The sequence below is a fragment of the Paralichthys olivaceus genome, chromosome 13, assembly GCF_024713975.1.
Source record: "Paralichthys olivaceus isolate ysfri-2021 chromosome 13, ASM2471397v2, whole genome shotgun sequence".
Lineage (NCBI taxonomy): Eukaryota > Metazoa > Chordata > Actinopteri > Pleuronectiformes > Paralichthyidae > Paralichthys > Paralichthys olivaceus.
Window position 1 is genome coordinate 12,866,908 of NC_091105.1, and position 18,312 is coordinate 12,885,219.

General features: G+C 40.1%; 3 protein-coding genes across 9 annotated transcripts in view; 2 read left to right on the top strand and 1 right to left on the bottom strand.

The window, feature by feature from the left end:
• Positions 1–11,792, top strand: part of zgc:158766 (pleckstrin homology domain-containing family G member 4B) — a 35,110-nt gene extending 23,318 nt beyond the window's left edge. For 2 of the 5 annotated variants that reach the window (XR_011245859.1, XR_011245858.1), the window contains exons 6-24: positions 891–984; positions 1,569–1,655; positions 1,947–2,063; positions 2,377–2,475; positions 2,702–2,844; positions 3,258–3,396; positions 3,504–3,626; positions 3,759–3,923; positions 4,360–5,231; positions 5,444–5,693; positions 6,040–6,129; positions 6,596–6,820; positions 7,017–7,187; positions 7,263–7,440; positions 7,554–7,665; positions 8,147–8,425; positions 9,161–9,399; positions 10,329–10,390; positions 11,412–11,792. Coding sequence is in view for 3 of the 5 variants with exons in the window: in XM_020093341.2 (XP_019948900.2) it covers positions 891–984; positions 1,569–1,655; positions 1,947–2,063; positions 2,377–2,475; positions 2,702–2,844; positions 3,258–3,396; positions 3,504–3,626; positions 3,759–3,923; positions 4,360–5,231; positions 5,444–5,693; positions 6,040–6,129; positions 6,596–6,820; positions 7,017–7,187; positions 7,263–7,440; positions 7,554–7,670; positions 8,147–8,425; positions 9,161–9,399; positions 10,329–10,373 (3,433 nt within the window). In the remaining 2 variants the exon portion in view is untranslated. Of the gene's footprint in view, positions 1–890; positions 985–1,568; positions 1,656–1,946; positions 2,064–2,376; positions 2,476–2,701; positions 2,845–3,257; positions 3,397–3,503; positions 3,627–3,758; positions 3,924–4,359; positions 5,232–5,443; positions 5,694–6,039; positions 6,130–6,595; positions 6,821–7,016; positions 7,188–7,262; positions 7,441–7,553; positions 7,671–8,146; positions 8,426–9,160; positions 9,400–10,328; positions 10,391–11,411 lie in introns of all 5 variants that reach the window. The other 3 variants (XM_020093341.2, XM_020093338.2, XM_020093339.2) reach the window with 2 other exon arrangements.
• On the bottom strand, positions 11,704–15,135 carry LOC138413503 (uncharacterized). 2 transcript variants are annotated; one of them, XM_069537122.1, is made up of 6 exons: positions 14,824–15,135; positions 14,037–14,244; positions 12,808–12,927; positions 12,645–12,701; positions 12,459–12,566; positions 11,704–12,330 (listed from the first exon to the last, which is right to left on the bottom strand). In XM_069537122.1, exons 2-6 carry the CDS (start codon positions 14,202–14,204, stop codon positions 12,232–12,234), a joined length of 552 nt encoding a protein of 183 aa, XP_069393223.1. In that variant the 5' UTR covers positions 14,205–14,244; positions 14,824–15,135; the 3' UTR covers positions 11,704–12,231. The 2 variants fall into 2 exon arrangements, with proteins under 2 accessions (XP_069393223.1, XP_069393224.1); XM_069537123.1 differs by having other exon boundaries at positions 14,037–14,218; positions 14,824–14,931.
• A 42-nt stretch (positions 15,136–15,177) lies between these two features.
• LOC138413479 (membrane-spanning 4-domains subfamily A member 4A) lies at positions 15,178–18,222 on the top strand. Of its 2 annotated transcripts, XM_069536895.1 has the most exons (6): positions 15,178–15,536; positions 15,679–15,765; positions 16,035–16,091; positions 16,706–16,819; positions 16,907–17,023; positions 17,104–18,222. In XM_069536895.1, exons 1-6 carry the CDS (start codon positions 15,375–15,377, stop codon positions 17,131–17,133), a joined length of 567 nt encoding a protein of 188 aa, XP_069392996.1. In that variant the 5' UTR covers positions 15,178–15,374; the 3' UTR covers positions 17,134–18,222. The 2 variants fall into 2 exon arrangements, with proteins under 2 accessions (XP_069392996.1, XP_069392997.1); XM_069536896.1 differs by lacking the exon at positions 16,035–16,091 and having other exon boundaries at positions 15,179–15,536.
• The last annotated feature ends 90 nt before the right edge of the window (positions 18,223–18,312 follow it).

An 18,312-nucleotide genomic window follows, 5' to 3' on the forward strand; every position in this document is an offset into this window, starting at 1 on the left:
CAGTAACGTTCACACCTGTCGTTTACCCCGAGGTGAACAAAACCTCCGTCCCATCCAAAATACCTTTACATTTTTTGCCTCTAACTTTTCTATGCTTGAATAAAGAAAATTTGAACCCTCTTATAAAAGAAGCATATAATAGTAGAATAAATTGTACATAGTCATGTAGATGTCAACTTATATTTTAACCGTTTATTAATGCACAGGATTTGTCAGCATTTATCTCATCTCTTATGAAGTTGTGTTTTATTTTATTCTAACTGTGTTTTACCTTGTCGTCAGTCATTATCTATTTATATAGCAGCCTCACTTATGGGTGCTTCACAGGAGGAGGAACAGTTATTAATAAATACATTAATAAACAGTTACAACTCAATTATGGTTTGTTATGACGCATTTATTCAATGCCTCTATATAAATGTTGCTTTTAAAGTCAGTATTTTAACAATAGACATTAAAAGGAAGAATTAAGAATCATCAATTGTCTATTTCACAGGGTTTTCTAATTATTATTACGATTAGATATTTCTTCATATGAAAAGGTAAGATAATATCAACTTTAATGATCCAGTGCTAGGGAAAATCTACTTGTTACAGCATCAGCTATGTATAAAATAGATTGAAAATAGATGATAAAATGAAATAAAATCCAGAAATATGTGCATAATATACAGTTTTTACTTCTGACAGAATATTTTGCGTAGAGGATACTGTGATGACTTGTCATCGAGTTTTTCTAAAGGCGTAAACCCAAAACGTCTCACACTCGTGTTCGTGTTGTCCTCATTAATCAGGGGGCACTGACGCCTTTAGCTGTCTAAATCTAGTATTACATGCAGTCCGTTTGTTTTGCCAATGACGGCGCTCTAACTTCAGTACTTTGGTTTCAGGAAAGAGAAGCAGGATCAAGGTCTGACTGTTGTAATAGACAGCAGGAGGCAGCAGCCGGTCCCAGCTCTGTTGTCATCTCTGTCTGAACTGCAGGTGAGTCTACAGTGGAAAAATATGTAATTACCCTCCTACACGCCCTAAGAGGTTTCAGGCACCACTCAATCTCTGTTGTCTCCTCAGCTGTAATGCTAGGTCTCTCTCTCTCTCCCTCTCTCTCTCTTGCTCTTTCTCTTTCTCTCTTTCTCTCTCTCTCTCTCTCTCTCACTCTTTCGTCACACATTTTCTGTTGTTCCGTCTCAGACACGGTTTTTAAATGTATTTCTTAAGAAAGAGCCCACGTTAAATGTGTAGTGCCTGCACTTTAAGACATTTCTGTGAAAAAGGCTGCCCTCAGGGCTCCTGTGGAGAAGCCTGTGCTTACTTGTCTGTTTTTAACCACACACTGGGAGTGGGGTTGGCTGTAGCCGACTCGCTTAGAGACATGTCATCATGTGTATGATGATGAGTTGCTCTCTGATGTAAGACTGATAATTCTGCAAACCACAACACATACATTAGGAGCCTTTTTAAATGCCTGTTTCACAGTATTTAGCTGTGCACCTCAGAAATACACGTCTTGTAATTTTTATCTTTTTCATTTTAGGATCCTGTAAAAATGGCATGTTCTTGTTTTTCAGGCTTTAGTACCAAATGCACTTTACTCGGTTCTCTTCCTGGTGGAAAAGGAGGCAGCAACTAAACCTGAAAGAGACCTCAACGTGCAGGTAAAGAAACACTCTTATTATAGGATGGATAAGAAGTATTTAAATTCACTGGATCTGGATGTTTAACTGGATCTGCACCAATTTTCACATACTTATGAATATCAGTCGCCTAAACATGTCAGATTTCTATGAATTTGTTTGTTACTGGATTCACATTTAATGAATCCTCTCAGGAACTGGACTCATTCTAGTCAGAGTTACTGTATCTTTGAGGACGGACAGGAGAAACACTGACTGAGTGTGTGTCTTTGATTGTGTGTGTTGTGTATGTTTTTGTTGTTCTTGGCACAGACTGAGACGCTGTCGTCTCTGAAGGCCCTGCTGAAACACATCGACCAAACCCAGCTCACACGAAACTTGGAGGGCACCTTCCACTACGACCACAAGCACTGGATCCACTTCAGACAGGTGGGTGTGACGGAGGGGGGCTGGCCCATAGCCAACATCATAAACATGCTGTATTCAAAGCTTACTAAAGAGCCTGGTGAGGGTGGGGTTGGTTTTTGCTGTTAGATGCTTGTTTCCATAGGAGAAAAAAGTAAATTACACGAATTGCTGTTTAACTGAGGCTATGTATAGGTGCAAGGAACATGACCAGTTAGAGATATGGAAATGTGACTATTTCTTACTCAGCCTCTTTAATTTCAGGGTGGGACAGTGGTCAACTTTTACACTTTTAATTTTATTTCTTCGTCTCTTTTTCTTCATCTGTCTCTTACAGAAAATTGAGCCGTTTGCCAGCAGTTGTAGCGCAGCCATCACGTCCCTGCAGGAGTCGATCAGCACACTGAGCAACAGTGGCAACATGAAGACCTCAAAGGTCAGACCCAGCCCCTGTATCCTGTCTGGACCTTCTGATTTATGTGTCTCTACTGACACACAATGGCTCCCTGCAGGAGTAAACAATTGAGGACTCGTTTTGTGGTTAAACCTCATGATCTATGTCCAGTCGTGATCAATAACCTAGAAAAAAGCTGTTGTTTGTGTTTCGATCCACTGTGAAAATGTAGTAAATAGTATATTATTGATCTGCCTGTTTGATTCAGGAGGTGTCCGAGGTGATGGAACAGCAGAGGCATCTCATGAAGCGTGTGCTGGATGACACGCGTTTGAACAGGCTGCGTCTCGAGGGAGGAACTGTCCTCGCTCGCATCAGGAAAGAAGAGGCGTGTGAGAATGAAATCTACAGGTACTGGAGCGAGAGTGGATGGACTCTCGACCAAGGCTGAAATCACTCAATAATCACTATGTAGTCCGAACGTTTGGTGAATTTTTATACCCTATGTAATGCACTCATTGTTTCCCATAATGCATCATGAAACATACTGTACAACCGATGGTCACTAACCGAGCAATACCATCATGCATTGCACTTGCAGCAGAGAGACGAGAGGATAGAGGGTAGCAGAAACAGCCTATCCTGTCATACGAATGTTAATACGAGCAGAGCATCATAGCACAAACTGCAGCTAACATGTATATTGAAGACCTTATATAGTAAAGTAGGGGTTAGCAAATGAGAGGGTGATTTCGGACACAGCCCAAGATGTTTAAATGGGGGGTACCTATTGTGATGTGTGACCCTTTTTGTTGTTCACTCAGAGATGCTGTAGACACGTTGAATGCACTGTACAACCAAGTAGATGAAGAGGTCCACAAGCTTGTGATCCTGTCCAACAAGTCTCAGAAACAGTTAGAGAGTCTGCTGGAGGTGCGCAAGTTTGAGGAGCAAACGCAACAGGTGACCTCAAACTTTACTTCTCTCCATATGTGGTCATCTGTGCTGCAGGCAGTGTCTGTTCTCAGTGAAAAATGTGTCAACAAATAACATTTCCTTTCTCCTCTCAGATCAAGCACTGGTTCAGTGTAGAGGGAGAGAAACAACTCGTACCTCTGGAGTCACTGACTCTGTCTGTGGCCAAAATCAAGGAGTTGAGAGAGAGTTTGGAGCAATTTCTAGAAGAGTCTGTGGTGAGTATGTCAATTTGAAACTGGAATGGCACTAAGCAGATCGCCACATCCTGGAGGAATTTTCTAGTTAAACCTATCCCTCGTTGTATTTATATCACTGTTGAATTGTGTGTGTTCTCTTTATACTGACAGCACCAACAGAGACACGGCCTGCAGCTTGTGAAAGAGTCTCCAGAGTCTCTTCCAGGCTCGGCTCTCCTCGACTTCAAGCAGCATCTGGGCTCCATCCTGAGCAGAGTGGAGCGGAGGAAGACGCAGCTCGACATCCTGACCAACCTGCACGAGTTCTATGACTCGGTAAGAAAATTTTTTTTAAGTTGTTTTAATTGTTTGCTATTAAAGCTGCCACACTCAACGACCACTGAACTCAAGACACACTAGCTCTCTCGCTTCTTCTAAATCTCATCTTAAAATTATTTTGAGTTTAGTTTGCATTTATTTATACTGTTTTTATGTGTTTTATTTTATTTATTTTTACTTCTATATCTCTTATGTGGTCAATCTCCTCTTAGTCAAATGTCTTGCCTGCTTACTTGTTTACTAGAGTGATATTTGAAGGTTTACTATGATGATGATGATAATGATTATCATTTGCATTTTAGAATTCAGGATATTCTATCACTAAAGAAAATGTAACATTTTTAAGAATTTGGACCTAAAAACTGGATACTGATCTTTCAACTGGCTACACTATTTTGCTGTATTGATATTTGTCACTCTTTCATATCTGCAGGTGAACCAGTGGATGGACCACTGTCAGGATTATTTCCATCATCTCAGCCTGGACAGTGCAGGTGTCACACTTTCTCCGGCTGTGGTCCAGATCCTGCAGGATTACTGCACCGAGGCATCCAAGTTCTCCATGGACAACTTCAGCAATCTCAACGACATGGTGCTCTCCCTGGAGAGTCCTCAGCAGCTGCAGCAGTGGAACACAGTGTGGCACCAGTGTCAGCAAACCAAGCAACAGCTGGAGGAGACTTTAGCCCGAGCCATGACGGCCGCACGGACTTCCAGCGCTGCAGACACGGAGGCTGCTTTAAAGACTGAAGAGAGTCCGATCAGCACAACCGAGGAACGTGAAGCTAACATTTCTTTGATTTTACCTGGAGCGATTACACTTATGACTTTTGAGGATAACAAGCCTCATTCTGCCGGGCCTTTCTCTAAAAGCCCCTCTAGTTCCATCTCCTCCTCCTCGCACTTCACGTTCTCGCCCGACTGTGACAGCAAACTGAGGCAGAGTCCGTCCATGTTCGACGACACGGACAGCGACTGCACCATCGACTCGGCCATCTCCTGCCACTCCGAGCCCGTCTACACAGGGGCCGCCCGCCTGCGCAAGCAGCCGATGAAGAAGATCATGAAGAAGACCTTGAGCTACGAGCTGACACCAAGGGACGGCGGTCACTCAGATGTCAGCCACATTCACGGCTACACAGGCGTGTACATCAAGGGTTTGGAGGTAGCAAATAATGTGTCCGCAGAAAAGAAGCTGCAGAGACCAGATGTGACGAGCCCTGCGTTAGGACGGAGCCGCAGCATGTCCACGCCGTCCAGGGTTCATAACAGACACAGTGAGGGAGACGGCAAGAAACACAGCAGGTGAGGAAGAGGTGGAGCTCACAAGCAAGCAGGATTGGTTTCTTGGGTTTGTGACATCACAAACCCTGCTGTCTAAATCTGTCTGAATCTGTTTTTTGTGGTCTTAAAAAGTTTTAAATTGAACTTGTTGAAACCCGCTACAAATAGCATCACTTAATGTCATCAGGAAACGTTCTTACCCTCGCACCCTCCTGTGTCTTTATGTTCACCAGTAAAGTGCAGCACATCATGGATGAGATGATCTCCACAGAGAGGGAGTACGTGCGCTCGCTCAGCTACATCATTGAGCACTACTTCCCAGAGATGGAGCGGCCGGACCTGCCGCAGGACCTGCGGGGGAAGCGCAGCATCATCTTTGGCAACGTGGAGAAACTGTGGGACTTCCACAGTCAGTACTTCCTGAAGGAGCTGGAGTCGTGTGCCCACTCGCCCCTGTCCATCAGTAGCTGTTTTCTCAGACACGTGAGTCCACGCCGTCTCAGTCATTCCGCCCTGAGGCAGCACACTGACAGCTTGAAAACAGCTCTCAGGTCCCCGTCAATGTAATGATGAGTGTATTTGTTGTTAGTGATGTTTCTTGAAACAACTTAATGTGATGTTTCCAGTTCAGTGAAATGGTTTCACTGTACCACACTGTCCCATTATCGTTTGTCAACACGTGTATTTAAGTCACTTGTCAGCATCATCTACTGGTAGTAGAACTCACACAATTACATTTACAGCTTTGCAGTGTTTGTTAAAGCATGTTCAAATGTCAGCATGTTTGTTACCGTGGTCAGTGTTGTAACTTTGTTAATCTTGTGTGCAGGAGGATCAGTTTGGAATGTATGCTCTGTACAGCAAGAATAAGCCCCAGTCTGATGCTCTTCTCAGCAGCCACGGCAACGAATTCTTTAAGGTGCGTCTGGAGACCTGGGCTCTGTTACATTCCTCGCACGCATCACCTCTGTGTTTGAATTGACATGTGGTTCAGGTGCAGCTCCAGAAATGGTTCATATCATAACGTAAATGCCACAAAAAGGAAATCAAAGATATTTAAATTATTCAGCGCCTAATGGATCCTTATGGAGTGTGACCAGTACTGACGCAGCTGATAATTGAAGCTTATATGTATTGGTTGGCACTGTCTCCTCTAACAGCATGGTGGGTTTTCTGTCCTTTCTGTGTTGGCTTTGCATGAACTCCAGCTTCGTACCACATTCCAAAGACTTTCTGTAAATTAATATCCGCTAATATTTTCTAATTGTATTAAAGTCTTTATAATGATTTTGATATCAGTTTGAATACAATATCTCAAATTTTCAGACTTAATTTGTAGAAAACAATAACAGCACAGCAGTAATCCTCACTGTGTGTCCCTCCAGAATAAGCAGCTGGAGCTGGGAGACAAGATGGACCTGGCGTCCTACTTGCTGAAGCCCATTCAGAGGATGAGTAAATACGCCCTGCTGCTCAAAGACCTGATAAAGGAGTGCAGCCAGACCCAGGAGCAGGAGCTGAGTGACCTCCGCACTGCAGAGGAGCTGGTCAAGTTTCAGCTTCGTCACGGCAACGACCTACTAGCCATGGACGCCATTCGGGGCTGTGATGTAAGTGGCAATATGTGAACCATGTGCTGCTATGATGAATGTTTAGCACCACTTAAAGAGGTTCGAAAAGCGTTCATTACATCTATTTTGGAGCTGGAGGTCATCTTGTTATGTTCACAGAAGTGTGAGGTCAGATCCCCGTCAGGAGATGTATTGTTCTCTGTCACGCATGTGAACGCTTGTGTTTCCTCTCCAGGTGAACCTAAAAGAACAGGGTCAACTCCGCTGCCAGGACGAGTTCGTAGTCTGGTGTGGACGGAGGAAATACCTTCGCCATGTCTTCTTGTTTGAAGACCTCATCCTTTTCAGCAAGACCAAGAAGATCGAGGGAGGATATGACATTTACATCTACAAACAGTCCTTCAAAGTAAGAATTGCCAGTTTATTTGTACAGTGGCAGAACATTTAGTGCAGATATAAAGCAAATCTTTTTTCTGTTTAGACTGCAGAGATCGGTATGACTGAAAACGTTGGTGACAGCGGCCTGCGCTTTGAGATCTGGTTCCGCCGGAGGAAGTCACAGGACACGTTTATACTTCAAGCCAGCTCTGCGGAGGTCAAGGCTGTGTGGACGGCCATTATCGGCAAGATCCTGTGGAGGCAGGCGCTCAGAAACAGAGGTGTGTTCCCCTGTCAGATTATTCTCTTTAACACAAGCTATTGATTATTGAATATGATTCATCTTTGTACTTTTATAAACATTTTATTAATAAAGACATATTTATGACTACAGAGTTGCGTATGCAGGAGATGGTTTCCATGGGGATCGGAAGCAAACCTTTCATGGACATCAAACCTAGTGATGCAGCGATCAGTGACAGATTCATCGACTATATAATGAAGGGGTCAGGTGAGTTTTCTTCTTTGTTGTCTCATTTATGACATTTTCGTTGATTTCTCCAAGAATAATTTATGGATCTTGAAAAAAAATCTGAACTTTTTACAGACAGATGTTTGAGACTTATTTGGTGCAGATTGAAAAACTCAAATCAGGATCTAGTGAATGTACATGTGGTTTCATAGGTACACTGTTGGGTCTTTCTCTGATCCACCTTTGTTTTTCTCTGAGAGGATGCAGGTCGTGATTCATTCACCTTATAATCAGACACTCAAAATGTTTCGTTGCTGAAACCTCAAAAACTTGGCGCTGCCTTGAAAGTGTTTTCACGTCCTATTTTTGGGATTTTGTGAAGTAAACACCAAAGATGTAATCTGAGCCTTATTGAATTGTATGTATCATTACGAGTAAATTATTTTCACATTGCCTTTCATGGTTTACCAGAGCTCCTCACCATGACCTCACCGTGTTTCTCTCTCCGCTGACAGAGTCGAGGACGAGAGCTTCCATCGCCGTGTCCTCGTTTGAACACTGCACGTCGATCAAGAGACCCCACTCCACCATCTCCAACAGCAGCACCTCCTCCTCCAGCAGCCAGTCGTCCTCCTCCCTGCTGGGCTCGCTCAATCTCCATCTGTGCACCTCACCCACTCACCCACACTCACACCCGTACCCGTTGAACAGTGTTCCCTCCTTTGCCCAGTGGCCCTACGACTGCATTGAGGAGGACGAGCTGGAGCAGGACACTGGGAGCCAGCCCTCCATGAGTGAGTGTTCAGCTATAATTTTAGCCAGTAAGCTCATTTGTGCTTCCTGGTTATTCATCCCTTCTTTTTTATTATTGAGTTTGTGTAATTATTTAACTGCAAAAATCAGTGTCATCTCACATCTGAAAACAATTTTTAGATGTATGGGGAAATCAAAACAAGGTGAATAAAGATGGTTTATATAATTTTTTAAGATTTATATTGGTCAATAAAAGAAAGAGCCTTTAATGTCTTCAAGAAAACAGATATCTTCAATGTTCTTTGAATTACAAGACAATGTTATCTTCAATGTTATATGAATAAATAGCACAACTCTTGTGATTATTACACATAAAATACTTGCGAGCAGAAGTATTCACTCACTTCAAGTCAATATTTATTATTACAAAGTGCTTCAGTAGAAAATTAAAAGAAGACAATTAAAGTAAAGATCAACATAGTTAAAAAATAATGTATGCTTCATAATAAAGTCATGATATAGTACAAATAAAACAAGGGAAATTTTATATTTATGGTCAGTTTGAAAGGCTGAACTTTTTTAGTGTAAATGGGGATCACTGTCCGTTTGTGTCTTTTTTGCTGTAACCACTAGAGGTCGCCAAAGTCTCAATCCCACACGAAAGAGCTGTAAGACAACATGAGATCTGGAACAAACTTAGTGACTGTTTTCTTTATGGTGTTCTGTGTTTTTGCTTGATCCAGTGTGTTTGTCTGTTTCTCTGTGTTGTGCCACAGTCACTGAGAGCTCCGTGACCTCGTCCCGGTGCACGTCCAGTGAAAGTGTAACAGGACTCAGTAGCCTCGGCGTCCCCAGGCCCCCCGATGTCGTCATAGACTCCTACAGTCACAACAATAACAACACCGACCCCCCCTCTTTCCTCTGCTCCTCCACACCTCCCTCCTCCATCAAGTCTCCCTCGATATTCCAGAAGGACGAAGACCTCCAGCCACAGGGAACCAAGTTCATCACTGCAGTGGGTGTTTGATTCTCATTCTCATTAACTTCTCACGATCTGATGCCGTCATGCTGATGATTCATCAGGGTATAGTTTGACAATTACCAGAAAAAACAATGCTGTGGTGACATGTTGATATTTTTGTCTTGATAAAGTTTGTCTGAAGTCTTAGAGAAGAAGACCCTATTTTTTCTACATGTGCTTTTTCGCTGTCTAATTTTATATTGAAATACATAATCTACTTTCAGGTGTATTGTCGTGATGTTTATACTTTTTAATTGCTCCTTTCATTATTTTCCACATTTAGCTTTTTTTCAAATTGAACTAATAATATTCTGCCCCACTGATCAGGTCATATGTACAGTTTATCTATAGCTGTACCTAATAAATTGACAGCTAAATGCTTATTTCTACTGAATTCGCCCTCTGACCTCGAACTGCACCAAAAATGTAATGGATTATTTCATCATAGTTTCGTGGTAATCCGTCTAGTAGTTTTTGTGTAAACCTGCAATTTAACAGACAAACAAACTCTAACTGCAGAAACTCCTTGCTGAAGGTTATGAAAGAAGAATTTTGGCATTTGAAGATAAATTGTTTGCATACAGAACCTGAAGCCACAAACACACAGTATGATATCATTTTAAAGCCTGTAACTAAGCTTTTACTGTGATGATTGATCTTAAATATTCAGTTGGTGTAAAGTGGTTTACTGTGGACAGTCTCAAGACAAATCTAATGGAGTAAAACACTGAAAGGTTTTATACAAGTCTCGCGCCTACTGATAAATATTGTCACCAGAACTAATCAAACTACCTCATGTAATCATTTATATGATCTAGTTTAAGTTATTTGGATTCCAGATTCGGAGAACTTAAAGGGTAGTCGTCGAGAATAGTTACCGAGTCGTTGCACTCACAACCTTTCTGCTGTTCTGTTTTTGCCAGAGCAAGACCTCTCACGTAGCAGTAGGCCTCTCTACTGTGGTCTGACTGAGAGTTTTAGCTCAGTAAGTAACCGGCATCACCAGAGCGGACATATATATGTGTGTTGTTTCCTTTGCCTCATTAACAACCGTGAGGTGCCTCCTCTGAATACTAATCTGTGTGGAATGTGCTGTGTGCTGCATGGCCGTGCGTCCTGACCGGCTTCCAGGGCTCTCCTCCTGACTTGTGGTTTGTTTTTTGTAAACTTCTGGCTCTGGTTTACCTCTGGGGTTTCCTCCTCTTTCTCCTCTGTGCATCCATGTTGACATGAGGGCTAAATCTGTGTCGCTGAATATCATGAGTTTTATACATATATGTTGTAACACACGCATGTTCTGTCTCCGCCTTTGTTATGTGGGGTTTTTTTGGAATGCATTTGTTTGGAATTTTCAAATTCACACTTTATTGTGTCTAAGGGTCAAAAATACATTTCACACATGCACAATATTCTGAGAGATTAAAATACACAAAAAAGTAAGTGCAAAGTGGTAGAAATTAACATATCATGTCATTTGTTGTAGAACCTAAATGGCAATAAAACAATCATTCATTATAAGCCGTCTTTAGCTGTTGCTTGAGACATTGTTAACAGTAGGAACATGATTTCTTCTCAGTATGGTTTCATAAAAGATTTAGATTAACATTCCTGAATTTCCAGTGTTGCTTCTAAACAAACATACAGTATATACTCCTGTCAAGCTTTTTTCCAGCCTTTTATTTATCAATTGCATACTAATCTATACATAGGCATTTAAGTTATAGCAATGTTATTTACTCTTATTTTGAAATAAAAAATATTACTCTTTAATAGTCTCACAGTTGAGTTGAAAATCAAACATGCCAGAATTTTTTTTTGTTTCATTCTAGGTTTGAGGAACTTGTGTGTCTTGTGTGAAGCTATTTTACATAGTGTGTTTAAAATGGTTGTTTCTTTGACTGACCTAAGTATTGCATGGTGACTCAAGAAGAAATGTTGTGTGCTTAATGTGTTGACCTGTTTATTTCTCTAAAATCTCCTGTTTTTCTTTCCTTCTCTCTTCACAGCTGTGACGTCCTCACACAGATCACTACTCGATGCCACTGCAGCTTGTATATATATATATCCAGAGTCCAGCTCCAGCGCACTGAGACTTTAATGGATGAAGCTCAGTTATTACAAGACATTTCATGATGATACTGTAAATTGGAAAGCGACACCTGATACACACTTTCATGATGGTACGTCAGTGGTCTGTACATTTGTGTTTAATGAGCTATAGGTAAGAATCAGTGTTAATATTGTAGATGAGTTTTTTATTATGTATTTTACGAAAGAAAAACAAGTAGCAGGCAGATCCACACAAATGATGTTTTATTGTCATGTTTCTTTTGTCGCCAGCTCTGTGATATGATGAGTTTGTACAGATGATTAAAATGTGTAAAACATTTCATTGTATTCTTGTCTTTGCCACCCCCACCAGTAGTTATTGATTAGAAACCTAAGATAAACCGATAAGACATGAATATCTCTCAGTTCTGTAAAAAGTCTCTGTGAGCAACTGAAAACAAGAAGTAGATATTTCCGTGATAACAAAACATGTGTGAAACCTCACACACAGAGGGCCCTGCAGAGCAGCCCGACAGAACTGCACTATGAGACCCACCACTCCCCTTACACAGAGGCGCAGAGGTTGAGGAAGATAAAGTGTGAGTTTGACTTCACATGAAAGTCGCTGACATTTGCCAACCACAAGCCTTGTGTTCTCAGTCCAAGTCTAATATCTGACACAGGCCACAACCTAGCCTGTTCAGCAGCGGTTACAGCTCCAACATACAAGCAAGACAACTAAAAGCCACAAATGATATACAAAAAAGAACAGCTTGATCATGTTGATTTGGAACGTGTCTCTTTAGAGAAGAAAAAGCAGAGAATCGCAGAGAGGAAAACCTCAAGCCCCATCACGCAAAGTGCCAGCACCTCTATCTGTGAGAAAGATAAAGAGCGTCAGCACATTCAATTCACACCAGCAACTACAACTGTACATGCACTGTAAAACAAATCCATGTTTGAAGCAGGAGGGTTTCATTTTCCTCAAATTTACATGTTCTCACCATCAAATGCTGTACATGCCCCTCGTTCCATTGAGCCAGGTCGACGGCTATCAGACAGGCAGCAGCCATAGTTACGATGATGCAGCCACAGTTAATCCCAAAGGACAGCTGCAACAAAAGTCAGATGACCTCCTGTCAAATAATAATCACTGCCACCAGCTCTCATGTGTTATGAGTCCTACTCACAGGCAGTAATTGTGGATATTTGAACAGCAGGTTGGAAACAATTCCAGCAGTGATGAACTGCAGAGAAGAGAGGAACACATTTTTCACACATATTAAGAATGAACTTGTAGATTTATCGCTGCCTGTTTTTTGTAATGAAGTTCTGGTTTGAGCAGAAACGTACGAGTACTCCGGTCAGGTGGGAAACTCTGAACATGGTGAAAAGGGAATCGTCCATATTCTGCGTCACAGCGAAAAAAATCCCCACTCCGACGCTGAGGAGACCGCTCACCATCTGCAGAGACTGACAGAGGACACATAAATACATATGAGAATATATCTTTATCTACACATACACACATATACAGTATATCTTTTCTTTTTCTACACAATTTTACATCAGCTCACAAACTATGAAGCATTGTACTTAACAATCACAATAATATATAATGCTATTAAATATGATGTGACATCGTTGCAATCAATATTTACAGTCATGAAGTTTATTACAAATAATAATTATCAACATATGACACTTTTTGTATTTTGTAGTTGCCGTAACAGTACTTTATTCCTGGTTTCTCTTTCCTACATGCTGAAGTGTTCTCTCCTCTCTCCCCCTCTCCCTCTCTTCTCTCCCCTCTTTTCCACCCACCTCTTCTTTCACCCCCATTTTTCTCCCTACACACACACCAACCAGCCGAGGCAGACGGCTGCCCGAGGAGTCTGGCTTTAGAGGTTTCTTCATTATAGGGGGAGTTTCTTGTTCTCTCTGCAATTGCCAACGTATTTGTCTGGCTTCTCTGGAAATGTTGAGCAAGGCACTGAACGACCAACTCTTTCTGGTGAGCCATCAGTGTGGTAATGTTTGAATGTGTCCAAATGGTTGAATTTTGTTTCAAGGAAAAGTTGAAACATAAATCCAACCAATTTATGACACAAAAGATATTTGAAAGACAAATATTTATCTAAAAAAATACAAAAGAAACTGTGTCCAAAAAAAGATGTGAAACTCTCAAATAAAGTGACAATTATCTTTACTTTGATTGTTAGAATGAGAGATTTAAATTGGGTCAGTAGCCAAAGAACTTTGAGAAACTGAGAAATCTCATGCAATATAGCAACTCTATATAATGCTCTTAAGGTTCTGTATTTATATTGTGCTTGACAGTTTTGCCACTCACCCATTCACACATCCATTTATATCATGCATCTATGTGCACACTTAATCACACATCAGTCACACACTGGTGCAGCCATCAGGGGAAATTTGAGGTTTTCAGGTCCAGTACCTTTTCAGTGTCAGCATGCATTATGGGGAGACTGGGATCAGAGACCAGTGAGATTCTGGTTAGTGGACAACCCGCCCTACCTGCACAGTCAACACTAGTTTTCTTATTTTGATGAACTCACCCCCAGCACAGCGGGTTGTTTCTGCAGGAGGTTGTGCAGTGGCCCTTTGGCTTCTGGCAACAGCTCTGCAGCTTGGTACTGTTGCACCAGAGGCAGCTCTCTTCTGTTCATGCGGATCGACTCTTCGTCGGCTCCTTGGATATCCATGTTAACATCAGCGCAGGCCATGGTGCTTCCCTGACCTGCATGAATAGTATTCCCTTATGATCTATAATGACAGAATAATTTAGAAGTCTTTAATTTGTACCGTCAGTCATTCAGTACTCGTTTAGCCTCAGAATGGGGACATTCATAGCACACAAAACGTCCTATCATGTAAAACAGATTAGATGTAAGATAGAAAGATTTCTTATTGTTTTTAATATCTAATATTTAATATCATAGAGAGAGCTTAGAGATTATATATTTAAAAGTGTTAAAATTAATATGTTTGCAGTCTGGTGAACAATCAGTTGTGCATCACAGTTTTTTTCATAATTTAAAATATACAGAGTATTGTGTTAATCAGTTCAGATTTCATCAAATTAACAGATTAATAGTTTCTGATATTTTAACATCACGCAATCAAAATGTTATTCTGTTTCTTCTACTTGACACAAAATATTAATTTCCTCATATTCTTAGCAAAAGTTTAGTTTGTCAGACGTCTTATTTAACATCAAATACACAAAACTTACAATCCTATATTTAAACACATATATGCAGACATCAAATTCAAATTGTGTGTTTAAAATATGTTCAACAGAGCACTTTGAAGTGCAATTTGAAAAAGATCTTAGATTCTTACCTGGTTTGTCTTGAGCAGATTCTTATTTCACCCTTTGTGTCTCAAACAAATGCTTCTTTACTCATTTCCACTTCCCTGTTAGTACTCAGAAATATGTGGTCATTTCACACCATCATTTCCGCCCACCCAGTCGATGGCCCCTTGTAAAATTAATAAGTCAATGCAAGCTTGTTACCATAAGCTGTACGTTGTGATATTTCCTATTCAACTGAACATTTTTACCCCAAATTTATAACTGAAAATAAGGTAAAATATTAAAATATTAACATTTTTGAATGTTTGCCAAATCAGTCTGCACACAAGCATTTGGTGGTTTTCTTTTGTGCATGTGTGTGTGTATGTGGCGTAGAAGGAGGGGGGGGGGCGTTGTCAGAAAGAGAGCAACAAAGACAATTGTATCTGGTCATTTCCTCTTCAAACTTATTTGACAGAGCAGCGAACTTCAGGTCATAAAAATAGGTGTGTTGCTGAAAACCTGAACAATACTTCAACAGTGACACAAACTGCTTCACCATTCTTTACACTAATCTTGAAGAGGATTGAAGAAGAGAATGAAGAACACGTTTGTGTGCAATGAATCGATGATCATCTCGATTCCCATCGGGAACCTAAAGGATGCTGGAGCGGTTCACCTGATGCCAGAGAAATTCAGCTGTGTGTTCAAAGATTCCTACAAGGTCTTTGTTATCAACGGGAAACCAAAACCTCTGGGAGTAAGTTCACTTCTTTCTTATATGTCAAACTACAGTCTGATTATGACATTGTTTGTGTTCACATTCTTATCATATGTCTACACGTAGCACTGTTATGCAGTATTTTCTGTTAAATATTGATTCTCTCTTTTTTATTTATAAGGCAGCTCAAGCCATCGCTGGTGTGTTTCTTTGCACTCTTGGTCTGATTGTGAGCGAAGTGATGCCCTACACTTTACCCTGTGTTCTGGTAAATATATTAATTATAAAATCAGCTTGAAACAATCATTGGATATTTGTTTTTGGAGAATTTGTTATGGTGAGCTAAACTGTGCTTCTGTGTATCTTATACGTCCATTTACTGCTATGATACATCTTATTTTATCCTCTTTTGTTATCACCCAGTATTTATATATAGTCGTATATATATATATAGAGAGAGAGAGAAATATTTACATTATGTTGTGATACTGCAAAATATTATATGTAAAAAACAGATATATTTTACCATCACCGTAGTTTGTGGTCTCTGGTTTGCTGTCCTATGCTGCAGGAAAAAGTCCACATATGCAAGTGGTGAGTTATTTAATTTAATATTAAAACATTGTAAAATCCACCTTTCTCAGTGATTTAATCGTTTATTTTAATTAAAAAATGAATGTTGTTTTCTCATGAATATAATAATAATCTTTAGTGCTCTTAAAAAGATGGATTCAGAGGGAATGTAGTAACATGAAAATAATAATATTGATGATTAACTACTCTCTTCTTTGCTGATAATAGATTTATCTCTGTGTTATAGTCTGTGTGATTGTAGCTCAGCTTTGATCACTTGAATTTAGTGATAGATATTAATGAAAAAAATATATAAATAAAATGTAAAGGTAGGATTGGCACAAAGAATGTGCATTTAAGTCAATTTCACTTGATTGATTTAAATCAGATTACTCAGTTGAGTTTAGAAAAATGTTATGCATCTAACTGGCTTAAATTATGAATACATACACTTTAATTGTTGTAGTGAATAAATTAAAAATGATCAAATGTCAGTTTCCTTACACACTTTGAGTTGAAATGACTAAGCAGGTCTCAGTGTGATTTGGTCATGGCTTAGCAACACACTGAGCCTACACTGCTTCTTTAATGGAGATCGGTGCAGAAGCTGAATGTGACATGATGTCTTCTTCCAGGCGAAGCTGTCGCTCTCTCTGAACATCATCAGCTTCTTCTGGTCAATTGCGGCGATCGCTCTCAGCGTGTTCTTCATCATCTTATCAAATGACCACCAACACCACACTACCACGGTAAAGGAAAACCCCACTGCCCTCGACTGAGTGAAATACAAAACAAATGTGTTTTCACCTCCAATAATCTCCTTGACCTGTTCACAGGTGTTCAGAGGAGTCAGTGGACTGATAATGGGTCTGCTGGTTGTTGAATGTTTTCTCGCCCTGTTCTTGATCTACTGGTTAAGCAAAGCTGTTTGCAGGCAACACTTCAACACTTTGGTATGTTTTTTCATTGCAGCTACTTTTATTTCCCTCGAAAAAATATATTGTAATTACTAACGGTCTTTCTTTCTCTGCAGCCCATCATACTACTGAAACATGGAGACTGAAATACAAGACTTGATGGAGCTCAACAAACCAACCGACCATATTTAAACTTTTAACTTCCTGGTTGTGTAAGAAGTGCACATCAGCCCATCAGTGTCGCTCAGTTTATCGCTCAACGCATGCTATAAAAAAGGAAGTTCATAGTAACCTGATTCTTTTTACAATTACCTGTTTTATTCTCTTTATGTCTGAGCTCCTGGAACTTTTTAGATCATATCTGAAACCTACATATTCCTGTTGAATGCCTTTAGATGATGGATTGCTGTGGTAGCATATGTGTACTGCCCCAATTATTAATACAAATGTAAAGACTTAAAGATGTGTCTTTAAATTTCACTGACCCACTTTGGATCTTCTTTTAATTATTGACTCACATTTCTAGACGACTGCAGTGTGTCCTTGATAAGACTTGATTTTAAAGTATGACTCCCATTACTTTAGAAAACCAAAGACTTTTAAACTGACAGATACTGTAAAATTTCTAAATTTGATTCAACACCTTTTAATTCTTTTTCTTTTGTCTTATTAAGCTGAAGCACCACTCATCTGCTGTAGACATGCCCCTTTTTAGAGACCAGCAAGGTGCTCAAATTATGACAGACAGAATATTTTATTGTGTTACATTTCCTACCAACTGAAAATTAAATATTTTAGCTTGGAAAAACTGGTTGAAACATACAACATGTCCTGAGACATTGTGGTGATCGAGCTTTGGAGACCTAAACTGAGAAATGTCCTACGACTCCCTACACCACTAGGGTTTGCTGATTCTGTGGAGTCATTTTAAGTCTTTTATGCTCTTAACTGGTCTCTGTATGGTTTTCCTGTGTGTGTGTGTGTGTGTGTTTTCTGTTTCCTGTTTGTCTGAATTTTCTACCTTAAAATATGTTTAAATATTACACAATATGCCTGTAATATGTTTAGGTAGATCTTAATCATCTTAACATTTGTCAAATCTGCTTCTTTTGCACTTGAAATCATTTGAACTGTTTTTGCAACCAACATAGTTTGTAATGTCTTCATGGGTTTTTTCTCAGTGGTATTAGAAATTAGGAAGCTGTAATAAAACGACAAACAACACCAGCAACCACTATGCTGCAGAAAATCGATAATTATTCTGAACGTTTTCTTGCAATGTTGATGTAAGGCAGTTACCTGTTTCACCACAGGGTGGCACTGTG

What these genes read in the sequence shown, in the direction of transcription:
- LOC138413503 (XM_069537122.1), bottom strand. Translation starts at nt 14,204, where the DNA reads ATGGCCTGCGCTGATGTTAACATGGATATCCAAGGAGCCGACGAAGAG. An exon ending in AACAACCCGCTGTGCTGGGG is followed by an intron (nt 12,928 to 14,036) that starts GTGAGTTCATCA and finishes GTCCTCTGTCAG; the next exon opens with TCTCTGCAGATGGTGAGCGG. An exon ending in AATATCCACAATTACTGCCT is followed by an intron (nt 12,567 to 12,644) that starts GTGAGTAGGACT and finishes CTTTTGTTGCAG; the next exon opens with CTGTCCTTTGGGATTAACTG.
- LOC138413479 (XM_069536895.1), top strand. Translation starts at nt 15,375, where the DNA reads ATGAAGAACACGTTTGTGTGCAATGAATCGATGATCATCTCGATTCCC. An exon ending in ACACTTTACCCTGTGTTCTG is followed by an intron (nt 15,766 to 16,034) that starts GTAAATATATTA and finishes CCATCACCGTAG; the next exon opens with TTTGTGGTCTCTGGTTTGCT. An exon ending in GGCAACACTTCAACACTTTG is followed by an intron (nt 17,024 to 17,103) that starts GTATGTTTTTTC and finishes CTTTCTCTGCAG; the next exon opens with CCCATCATACTACTGAAACA.